The 12,904-nt window shown below is 44.4% G+C and overlaps 1 protein-coding gene across 1 annotated transcript in view; it reads right to left on the bottom strand.

Moving 5' to 3' along the window:
• Positions 1-12,638, bottom strand: part of nhsl2 (NHS-like 2) — a 149,725-nt gene extending 137,087 nt beyond the window's left edge. Inside the window, exon 1 of the mRNA XM_036957749.2 lies at positions 12,045-12,638. Within this exon, the coding sequence (XP_036813644.2) occupies positions 12,045-12,321 (277 nt within the window). The 5' untranslated portion in view covers positions 12,322-12,638. The remainder of the gene's footprint in view (positions 1-12,044) is intronic.
• Positions 12,639-12,904: the final 266 nt, after the last annotated feature.

Below are 12,904 nucleotides of genomic sequence, written 5' to 3'. Positions count from 1 at the left end.
CACAGTCACACAGTGACACATAATTCACAGCTGGGGCTATGTACCTACCAACACAGAAACAGGGAGCCACACACACAATATAGTCTTTACACTCACAAATTACTTACTGTACAATTACGAACAGAAACACCAAACCCACACCTGTCAAGCTTTACATTATAATTACAGTTCACACTGGAAGCAGCAGGTGCAACATTGTCAATAATATACATATTGAAATATAGAATGAGTTAGAAACAATATAATTACCTAACAGAAAAGTGAAGAAAACTTTGCTCCACACACACACACACACACACACAATAAGAAAGTGACAGATGTCTGCCAACTCTGCTGTCTGTATGTCCCTGTTCTACTTCTCCTAGTGTTGAAGGTGGAAAAACACAGAAATACAATCACTAGAGAGGCCATCCCTATTCAAGTCAATAATTCCATAATCTAGTGATTGTATTTGTATGCGGAAGATAACAAAAAATAGTATCAACGGTCTAACTACCTTCATAAAAACGTCATAACATGTACCTAGGGCCCAGATTTTCTTTCTCTATAAAAACTGATTTTTCAGAAAAGCCTGCCATGTTAGTCTTTTATAGGTTGCCACAAATGATCACATGCCAAACGATAAGGGAGAAAAGGCACACCTACAAAGTTTTATAGAGCATCTGCCTTTGTACCGTATAGCTAGGCTACTAATGAGAGGTGGGAGTAGGCATCCTTAATTCACCACCAAAAGTAGGAATAGCAAGCACAGACATTCCATCTGACCCGTGTTGTACATTGAGCTGTTAACAAACACACACACACACACACACTTACACAGATACACACACACACATACACACACAGGCATATAGACACATACTCTGATACACACATACCCTATGTTTACTAACACCACGCCTGCACACTTCAGAGTCACGCACCTGCCAAACTTAAACTTGGCAGGGGAGGGCAGGGGAGGGGCAGGGCACCGAACACACACACACAGACACACAGAGCTCATCAAAGCGCCAGCATGCATGCAGCGGGTGGCAGAACTGTTTGTTCTGTTATTGTGTCCTAGCGCATAGCCCCCTGCCGACACACACACCCACCCACACACTCCCCTCACCACAACAACCTGCCCCTGCTGCCAACACATACTTTAGTTTTTCCCACAGTGCCCAGCAGCTTACTCTGAGGCATGGGCTACGTCACAATACACTAAAATAGCATCCTTTCCTCCCGCCCTTTCCTTGTCTCCTTTTTACTTTCATTTCTGTGAGTCATTTCATTTTATCTCTCTGTATTTAAAGCAGAATTTTTTTTTAAATTAGAACAATTCAAAAAACAAGTAGAAACCTAGACAACAATTTGGATTTTGAGCCACTTCCTATGTTTCTCGTAATGAATTGTATCTGTTCCCTTTCTCTCTTCCTCCATCTGGAAGTGATCGGTCCACCATTACGGCACCTCAGAGCCCAGGCCAGTTTGTGGATCTTGACATCAGGCCATTGTCCAATTAGAATGGTCCATTCGCCGCCAAATATCGATAGAAACGCCTCACCACAAACAAGAGGGTGTTAGAGAGAAATACCATAGATACAGCTCTGTCCTTCAAAAGAGTCTAAAATGAAACCATATTCCCATAAAATACACCACTATTACCATAGACAGAGGGGAAAGGAAGGAGGAAAAGGAGAAGAAAAAGTAGGGGAGAGGAGAGAAGATGGGGATGGGAGGATCGGAGGAGAACAGGAGGAGAACAGGAGGAGTGGGAAGAGCAAGTGGAGGAGGGGATAGACAAAGAGTGAAAGGAGGACAACTAGGATGAGGAGGAAGGAGAGGAAGAGCAGCCGAGGAGCATGGGGGATGTAGTCAGTCCCTTTGGGAGGTCAGGAGTACTAACTTCCTATGGGCGCTCCCACAATACACCATAATCCATCTCTATAACCATTGTATCCATCTCCATGGAAACCGGAGAGAGGAGGCAGGAGGAGAGGCAACGAGGGCGAGCAATGGGAGTTCAGTGTCAGTAAGTCGGATTTAGCCTGCCCCCAAACTACATCACAGCAGATACCCATAGACTTCCAGTCGTTGTGCTAACGCTAGTTAGCGATTGTGCTTCAACTTCCTTCAAACTGCACGCAGAGGCATTGCCAAAATCCCAAAGTGTCCCTTTAGCATGTGTCTGTCCAAACATTCCATCTTACAGTGAACAAGCATGAGGCAAATGCATCATTCTCAGACCTCTCTCTCTCTCTCACACACACACACACACACACACACACACACACACACACACATGCACACACACACACACGCACAGCTGGCAAGGTCTGGGCTTTGCTTTAGAGGTTTTTGAACATTTTATCGACAATCTGTTGATAATGTGAGGAGTCGCAGATCTAAAAGACGAGAAGAGAGGAAAAAGTGAGAACAAGTCTACCATCCAGATGTGTTCGATTCAGCGGAGCTGTCGCGTCAACACCTTTAGACGTTGATCAGCTTCCGTACTCCTTTTGCGTAGACTACCTGAATGACGTCGACGAGTTGAAAGCAACACACTTCTCTTACACAGGCTGCATGTGAAAGTAACTTCAGAGTGAGGTTGGGTTTATGTTGCCCAAAGGACACCGTCATTTCAACGTGAAGCTATGTATACCATCATTTGTCCATCGTCGATTGGATCTTTGGAAGTTTAGAAGTAGCTAGCATTAGCACTATAAATAGCATGCCAAATTCATGATATTAATAATAAACGTGTACCTTTGGAGAGAAAGAGAGAGAATGATTTGCATTTGTCACATGCTTGTTTACTGTAGGATGGAATGTTGGGACAGTTACATGCTAAAGGGATACTTTGGGATTTTGGCAATGCCTCTGCATGCAGTTTGAAGGAAGTTGAAGCGCAATTGCTAACTAGCGTTAGCACAATGACTGGAAGTCTATGGGTATCTGCTAGCATGCGCCACTTAGCATTGGCTCGCAAAACCACCTCTAACTTCCTTCAGACTGGACACAGAGACACAACAATTATATCCAGGAGTTCATCTGACTCTGGGAAAGTGGTTAAAGGGCCTCGTTGCCAAAATCCCGAAGTATCCCTTTAATGATTACAGTCTGTCTATCTCTGGAAACCAACCCTGCAAGACCAAACGGAAGTGAGCCCCCTCCTCTCTCCCTCGTTCTCTCTCTCTCCCTCTCCACTCCCCCCTCTCTCTTTCTGACTTCTATCTTATCTGTGAGTGTCTCTCTCTCTCCCTTTCTCTCTGCATTCGATAGGAATCTGAGCTCTGATGGTAGAATAAACAGAGTGTACAGATGCCCTGTGCAGTGTAAGCAGAAACGAGTGGAGGAGTGGAGGAGAAGTAAGCAGCGCTACAGTGAACTGGTGGACTGGGGGACAGCTAAAAGAGAATAACAGAGAATAACAGAGGATAGGTGCATAGAGGATAACTGCAGTCCTCAAGAGCTGCATGGCTGCTGGTTTCCTGCCTGAGAAGATCTGCCCAGAGAGATGAGTTTGGGGCCAACAGCTCAACTGTCCGGAAACTCCAGTGCTGTTCAGCACATGTAGCCCAGCCTACAGTACACCATTACACACACGGGAACATAACAGAACAGGCTTTCTCTCATTCTTCCTCTCTTTCTCTCAACCATTCGTTCATTCAATTTCTATATTTGACCAGGTGTGCCAGGTATGTTAAGTTCTCATTTACAACTATTTCAGTTGAATGCAATTCATAAGGAATATGAATCCATTTCAGACACACCCTTAGCTACAATCTGATGATGAATCACCATTGAAATGTAAATTGAATTTCTTTGGAATCCTCTCCTCTCCTCCCCTTCCCTCTGATCTCCCCCCTCTCTCTCTCCCTCCTCACCCCTTCCCCTCTCCTCCCAAGGAATTTGTAAATTGTCTCCTCCCTCCTACTCCAGGGAACTGCTGACCTCACAATGAGCTCTAATTCCATTCGATCCTAAGTAGTTTTTTCGACCCAAATGGCACCCTACTCCTTACACAGTGCACTATTTTTTTTACCAGGGTAGATAGTAGGAAATAGGGTGCCATATTTAGGATGCAGCCTTGGTTGCGTCCTGCTTCTCTTTCTGTTGTATTCTCAGACATGAATATCTTTCCATGGGAATGGGATGGGATGCACGCGCGCACGAACACGCACACCCAGCACAGACTGGCTCTAGGGAAGCATTAGGATGACAGTCAGCAACACTTCCAACTTATTGCACAGCTGCTTTTCACACGGGCTGACAAATTGCTTTCCTTCTCTCCTTTCGGCTCCTTTTCTACCTGATCTTTGTGAGTAAGATTATTGCAACAAGCAAGCTCAGTGTGTGTGTGTGTGTGTGTGTGTGTGTGTGTGTGTGTGTGTGTGTGTGTGTGTGTGTGTGTGTGTGTGTGTGTGTGTGTGTGTGTGTGTGTGTGTATGTGTGTGTGTGTGTGTATGTATGTATGTGTGTGTGTGTGTATGTGTGTGTGTATGTGTGTGTGTGTGTGTGTGTGTGTGTGTCTCGCACAACAGTATCTGGTGAAAACAGAACACAGAACAGTGTACTGTAGAACAGAAACAGAGAGACAGAGAGACACCCACGCGGGAACTCTGGCAGAAGTTTGCTCCACAGAACACTTGCTCTGGCTTTGTTTTGGCGTTGTCCACAGCTGGACTGTCGCCAGGGCAACGGGCCGAGCCTCAAAGTGCAACAGAGGGGGGAAAATAACATGATTTAAAAGAAAGAGGAAAGTTGAAGTTACGTAGCTAGAGAGAAAAGGCTTGCAGCCAAGACAGGAAGTTGTTCATAGTTTTTCTTCTGCGTTTTTCACCTGAATTTATCTCCCCCTCATGATTCCCCTCCTACACTCACTCCCGCTCTCTTTATCCTTTTCCTTTTCCCTCTCTCTCTATCCCAACACTCCCTCTCTCCATCTTTTTTCCTCTCCTTTCTCCCCTCTCGAACCTCAAACACTCAAATTCTCCCTCACTCGCTTTCTTTCTATTCCCCATCTCACCCTGTATCCCCCATCTCACTCTTCCCCACAATGAGACAGCAACCCAAAAAGGCTCCCATTAAATCATCAAGAGAGAAGAAAAAAAAAAACATTCCGAAGCCTCCAAAAGCAACATGGCTATGTTTGGCCAGGTCTTCACGGTAGTTAGCGAGCTGTTTCCAACACTGACTCATTGGGACCACACAGAACAGAGACACAGGTAGGTTGATCTGATCACCATTCTATCTGACCATCCAAATAATCACAGAGAGGCAGAGGATTACTCTCTGAGGTTCCAGGTCCTGCCTGGTTGGGAATTTCTGGGAAAGACAGAGGAGGAGGAGGAGAGGACAGCGGAGAGGGGGCAGAACACAAAGGTGGGTCTTCTCCCTGAAAGAAAACAGGGAGGGGAGAGGGAGAGAAGAAGAGGATAGAGGGAGGAGAGGGAGATCAGGGTGGGTTAGTTCTTAGCTCCACTAAAGGGTCTGCCTGGGTCTCCTGACTTAAACTCACTCTGACTTTCTGCTCTAGAGAGAGAAGATAAAGAGAGAGAGAGAGTGGTCTGAGAATTCCACAGGAAGGACAAGCTCTTTGGTTCACACTATCACAATTGACGACTGACTGACAGCTTCCAGGGATAAAACACAGCACAAACACACTGAGGTCAAAGAGCGACAGAGCAGGGAACTACTAAGATAAGGAAAAGGAAACTGATAAAGGAAACTGCTACTCTCTCCCTCCTCTCCCCCTTCTCTCTCTGCTCTCTCCCTCCTTCCTCTCTCACTCTATGCTCAGTGTAAGACAGTGGACTGAGCAGTTTCTAGGCATATATGCAAAACATTGACAATAGTAGGGCTCACACGCATTTGGTAAAACATTCACTACAGAAAAAAACTAAGCCCCCCAAAAACCTGAGTGAATTGTGTGTAGGACTGTTTTACTGTTGTGAGCAATAACAGCATGAAGGAAGAGATACCCTAACCATAGACAGGCTATAACACATGGTTTTATCTCCATGGAGATCTAGTGACATCATGCCATGTAGCTTTAAGGGCAATTCCACCATAACAGAATTACGCGCTGACTTTACAATGTATGCCAAACAAAAACCAGTGATTTCAAAGTTTAACAAACCATACAAGTATATGCACAAGGACTACTTCTAACAATTTCCACTAAAACATTTATAAAAACAATTTTAGTGGAAAAACTGTGCAGATGCAAACTTTGATCACGGAATTACATTAAAATCTTCCTCCGATTTTTATGCGACCGCGCTTTCCAAAAACTCTGTTAAGTATCTGCTCTGTCTTAAGATTCGAAGATATCTGCAGAAAGAATAGGGTGTCAGCTATGACATGGCACCCTTGAGTTTGAAAAAATATATTTTGGTTATTGAACAGCAATAAGTTAAGTGGATTTACACCCGGTAACGTTATTTCATCATTGGTCCCTGATCTGTACTCCACAGAAATGCATAATTATGGATATGAATGTACTTCTCCTCATGTTTCACAAGTTTGGACATCACAACGCAGCTCAGCAAACCACAGTGAGGTTCAATACAATACAATACAGCTCAGCAAAGCACAGTACAGTGCAGTACAATACAATACAGCACAGCAGAGCAGAGGAGGAGAGAGTAGAGTGCAGTAGAGTACAGTAGAGTACTGTATAGTACAGTATAATTCAGTACAGTAAAGAGTATAGTTCAGTACTGTATATTACAATATACTGTACTCTACTGTAATATATTATTCTTTACTGTACTATCCAAATTTGTCAAACAAACAAAGGTTCAGATTTGGTCCAATTCGGTCCGTCTGTGGACGTTAACATTAAGTCCAGGGTGGACTGACCAAATGTCAACTACTTTTCAACGTGCGTGGACGTCCGGTGTCGGTCGGTGCTCCGTGGGTGAGGAGGCTGGTTACAGTAAATGGAAAGAGAGGGGGCTCATGGGTAGGTGTCAGTAAGAGCTGGGAGAGGTGACATTAAACTAGAGAGTGAGAACCAGACAGAGAGATAGGGAATAAGAGAGGTAGGTAGTTGTTCTGACATAAGACTGTTTTTAACACTTGGTTTGACCACCAGATGACAGAAAGACAACGGAAAAATGTTTGAGCTGAAAGTAACAGTATGCCAGCGGACGGTAACTGTGGTTTGTGACAATTATCATTTCCCATTTTAGCCAATTCAGTTGCAGTTATTCCGTTACTGATTTTTGGGTAATTCCGTTACCAATTTTGTTACGGAATTATTCGTTTTAATCACTCAACAATTCATAAACAAAATTTATATCAGTAAAATAGCTATAACTATTTGATAGATCTACCATTACCTCATGAGGGAGAGAATTTAGGAAATATCTTAAAGATATGTGGGATTTTGGTAACTGAATTACAAGGCACAAGGCAATATTTCTTAAACTTACAGAAAGGTAAGCAATTTCTCCTAAACTAAATAGAAGTGTATGTCTAATACTTTTTAATACTTTTTCTGGTAATGTTTTCTAAGACCACACATCTGTTTATCCATATGCCTAGTTTTGAAGATGGAAAATGGTTGAAAAATGTATCTATGCCTTCATTTCCCAAATACATAGATAGCATCTTAGCTTTCATTTGAACTTCACATGTTGGTGCTCATGGGTCCTATTTCATTTTTTATTTTAATTTTTTACCCCTTTTTCTCCCCAATTTCGTGGTATCCAATTGTTGTAGTAAGATACAAGATACAAGATACAAGATAAGTTGTCTCATACAACTCTCGTACGGGCTCGGGAGAGACGAAGGTTGAAAGTCATGCGTCCTCCGATACACAACCCAACCAGCCGCACTGCTTCTTAACACAGCGCGCATCCAACCCAGAAGCCAGCCGCACCAATGTGTTGGAGGCTACACCGTGCACCTGGCAACCTTGGTTAGCGCGCACTGCGCCCAGCCCGCCACGGGGGTCGCTGGTGCGCGATGAGACAAGGACATCCCTACCGACCAAGCCCTCCCTAACACGGACGACGCAAGGCCAATTGTGCGTCGCCCCACGGACCTCCCAGTCGCGGCCGGTTACGACAGAGCCTGGGCGCGAACCCAGGGACTACGACAGAGCCTGGGCGTGAACCCAGGGACTCTGATGGCACAGCTGGCGCCCTTAACCACTGCGCCACCCGGGAGGCCCTTCATGGGTCCTTTTCAATGGGAATGCCCCTTAAGATTCTTCAATGTACACTACATGACCAAAAATATGTGGACACCTGCTTGTCAAACCTCTCATTCCAAAATCATGGGCATTATTATGGACTTGCCCCCCCCCCCCCTTTGCTGCTTTAATTAACAGCTTCCACTCTTCTGGGAAGACGTTCCACTAGACGTTGGAACATTGCTACAGGGACTTGCTTCCATTCAGGTACGAGCATTAGTGAGGTCGGGAACTGATGTTGGGCGATTAGGTCTGGCTCGCAGTCTGCGTTCCAATTCATCCCAAAGGTGCTCGATGGGGTTGATGTCAGGGCTCTGTGCAGGCCAGTCAAGGTCTTCCGCACCGATCTCGACAAACCATTTCTGTATGGACCTAGCTTTTTGTGCACAGGGACAGTGTCATGCTGAAACAGGAAAGGGCCTTCCCCAAACTGTTGCCACAAAGTTGGAAGCACAGAATCGTGTCATTGTATGCTGCAGCGTTAAGACTTACCTTCACTGGAACTAAGGGGCCCGAACCATGAAAAACAGCACCAGACCATTATTCCTCCTCCACCAAATTTTTAAGTTGGCACTATGCATTCGGGCAGGTAGTGTTCTCCTGGCATCCGCCAAACCCAGATTTGTCTGTCGGACTGCCAAATAGTGAAGCGTGATTCATCACTCCAGAGAACGCATTTCCACTGCTCCAGAGTCTAATGGAGCAAGCTTTACACCACTGCAGCTGACGCTTGGCATTGCACATGATGTTCTTAGGCTTGTGTGCAGCTGCTCGGCCATGGAAACCCATTTCCTGGAGCTGCCAACGAACGGTTATTGGGCTGACGTTGCTTCCAGCTGCAGTTTGGAACTCAGTAGTGAGTTTCGCAACCGAGGTCAGACAATTTTTGCGTGTCATGTGTTCTGTGAGCTTGTGTGGCCTACAACTTAGCGACTGAGTCGCTGTTGTTCCTAGACGTTTCCACTTCACAATAACAGCACTTACAGTTGACCGGGGCAGCTCTAGTAGGGCCGAAATTTGATGAACTGACTTGTTGGAAAGGTGGTCTCCTATGACAGTGCCACGTTGAAAGTCACTGAGCTCTTCATTAAGGCCATTCTACTGCCAATGTTTGTTTATGGGGATTGCATGGCTGTGTGCTCGGTTTTATACACCCATCAGCAACGGTGTGGCTGAAATAGCTGAATCCACTCATTTGAAGGGGTGCCCACAGACACTACATACACAAAAGTACGTCGCAGACCCGCAGTCAATGTTGCAAATTTGGGTCTTCAGCACAACGTTTGTCTGCCATAACAACTGACATAACAACTAAGTGAGTCATAAGTGTGCCGCCATTGATTTGCCATGGTACTTCTGAACTGTGGTAGTACTGTTATTACAACCGGAAGCATCACATAAAAACTGTAGCCTGAGTTTCTCTCAGACTCCATCATTACTGAGGTTCCACTCTCCAACTGAGGGCTGCTGAACTTACAATGGCTTTCTCACAGGAAACAACTTTTTTTTTTCCTTTATCGTGTCATGTTCATTGTTGTGTCATGTCATTACAACCGCATAACATTCAAACGGGTCGTTTCTAGAGAGAGCTGTTGAACTTCCAATATATTTCTCACAGGAAATATTTTGTCATGTTCTGGACAATGTGTTCTGTCTCTCTAGTCTCTAGGAGCTGCCTGTCACCTCACTTTGGTTTGGTTGTCCTCAAGCCAAGAGGGCAGAGACAAAAACATGTTTCTCAACTTCCGGGCAGAACAGCTGCAAAGCGTGACATCCCAAATGTCAACCTATTCCCCATAGTGCACTACTTTTGACCTGGGCCCATGGAGTGGCGTTTGGGACGCTTTATCTCGTGTCATCTTCACCTCGCCTCCAAACATACGCGTACGCCTCTCTCTATTTGAATCAGTGTACCGTCTATCAGTGACTCTGTCCTTGTCACGTTTTCGAAGACATCCTTATCCGGTGTGAAATCTAAATCTGTAATCATGCACTCTGTCGATGTTCGTAACTAGGCATGTAGCGTGTGTCGCGCTCCAGTGAGTTGGCGACAAAGTAGCCAGTTTTCACTGGGACATAACATTGTGGGATACTGGGATACTCTATCCACACCTTTACATCCATACCTTTTCTATTCATATCTTTACAAACAAAGTCAATGCTGTTTTGTAAAATGAATGGAATACAAGTACTGTCAAGGAAGGAGGGAACAACATCACTGTGATCAAGAACAGTGGAATCGGCAATTCGACTTCATAATAAAAGTCCCCTATTGAAACTGATGCAAACGGATGAAAATAGTGGAATCAGGCCACAATTGGACTAGATAATGTTAAAAAGTTTGGAATGTTATATAAATTCAAAAAAGATAATTTGTTAATTTGATGACAAAATATGATAGACTTCAGAATTGCATTGATGGCATACTTCTATTTCAATGTACATCCTTACCTATGGCTCTTGGGTCCATGAAATGGAGTATTAGCCTACTCAGTGACACACACAGATTACAATTCTAAAGAGCTTACACAAACATTAGCATCGAAGCTCTTTAACTGTGGGAAATCGCCACACAATTCAGTGGGACAAGGGGGGAGGCAAGGGGGAGTACGATGACATCATAGGGCACCATCAGACCAACTCCTTGAATGGCCTGGTCTACTCCTTGAAGTTTGCAGTTCTGTCAAAAAAAAACACTATTTTGCTTCAAACATATATATTTTTTTTGACCGTTTAGTGTGTGTACTTTACTGTATTTATACTTATTATTCATCAGGCCAAGCGATTGACCTGATGCATATTTTGGCACAAGTACACGCAGGCCTTGGGATGATCGTTATGCCAGTCAATCATTGTTTACATTAGTCTTTGAAAGAGTTGACTTTTCAACTGAAGTCTAGTACGAAAAGGCATTTCATTTCATTTCATTTGAAGCAAACAGGGTAAGCAAATAAATGTTTTTAAGGTGTTTTGTCTTTCACACTGATATTCAACACAACAAGCGGTATATTCATTTCAATTCCTTCAATAAGGACTATGACGCTAACACTTGTGTACACTCTACATAGCTGTGTTCTGTGGTTGTCACTGAGTAAGCTGATAAATCCATTCATGGATATTGCAATATGAATTGCAATATGAATTCAATACACATAGGTTGACTGGTGAGCTCAATGTTGCTCATTTCACAGTGGTTTCAGAGTCCCGTAATAAGAACTATGAGGCTAATATTTGTGTAAACTCTTTAGAATTGTAATCTGTGGATGTCACGGAGTAAGCAGATACCCTATTTCATGGACCCAAATATCCATAGGTAAGGCTGTACAATGCAACAAACATACCCCTGTTGCATTTCTGAAGTCTATACAGCCACACTGCGATTTACACAGATTTTTACTTTTTGTGTAAAATGTGCTGATTGTCCTTTGTTTCATTTATATAATAACACTCCAACCTTCTCTACCTTCTCAATTGTGACATGATTCCACATTTTTTATCCGTTTGCATCCGTTTCAATGGGGAACTTTTATTTTAAAGACGAACCGCCAATTCCACATTGTTGCTCACGCTAATGTTGTTCACAACACACTAGTCCTAAGGCCTACTTTGCAAACAGCCATTGAAATCTGCAGAATGGTAGGTCATAAGCAGCCATAAGGAACGGACGCATTGACGTGATCCACCTTTTCACAATAAATTGACATTCCTCTATTCTCCCACCCCAAGTTACCTCGAACTGTCGATTTTGAATACCTCTCCCACACATTCAACTTCAAGTTGACCTCAGTGAGTTGCAAGTCTCACACGGACCACACCACACAAGTGATAGAAAATTATACAGTGTGCTTTTTCTTACTCTTTGGCGGTGGCTTACTGGCGAGCGCAGCGATGTGTCGCTGTAAACGGATCACTTTGCCCTCGAGCGTGCCCGACCGGTGACAGATAGACACGAGCTCGCCCTCGAGCTCTTCCAAGATGCTGACGGAGTTCCGGGATAAATCCGAGAGCTGTCGGAGCACCGAACATAGAGTGAACCCGCAAACGTCCACCAAGTCCCCGAAAATCGCAGTTTGCCTCTTCGCGTCGTTTTTACAGACATCTTTGGGAACTATTGTGCGCTTGCAGAAGGGCATTTTCACTCCAAACGCGCAAACCCAACCGAAAAAAAATCCTCCTATAGCAGTAAGGAAGCGTGCTATCCGTGCGGAAAACTATGTTGTTGTTGTTGAAGAAGAACCGTAGAAGCCTACAGTGCGTTCATATTTTGCATTGCGATTGACTGTCCACCGCGCGGTGCTCTCCGCATCGGCGCAACAGTAGGCTGGCTGGCAATAGGCTTGTCTCTGGTCTTCCCAAAGCGAAACCTGCTGCGGGGAGGAGGAGGAATCAAACCTCAACCCCTCTGTTTTGTTTTGTTCTGCAGACATCCGTCAAGACTTCACCCCAACTTGCACTTTGCACAGATACTCTGGAACTTGTAGGTTAGCCTATTTGACTGGCACAGGTGGCTGGTGGCACCTTAATTTGGGAGGATGGGCTCATAGTAATGGCTGGAACAAAGTGCATGGAATAGTATCAAACACATCATGGTTACCATGTGTTTGATACCATTCTATTCACTATTATGAGCCATCCTCCCCTCACCAGCCTCCTGTGATTCTAGAAACATGTTTTATTCCATTTTAACTTGGGCCAATTATAAAGAGATCTATCTTG

This window comes from Oncorhynchus mykiss, chromosome 21 (assembly GCF_057628025.1).
Source record: "Oncorhynchus mykiss isolate SJ-2025 chromosome 21, ASM5762802v1, whole genome shotgun sequence".
NCBI lineage: Eukaryota > Metazoa > Chordata > Actinopteri > Salmoniformes > Salmonidae > Oncorhynchus > Oncorhynchus mykiss.
This window is presented reverse-complemented; position numbering and strand designations above follow the sequence as displayed.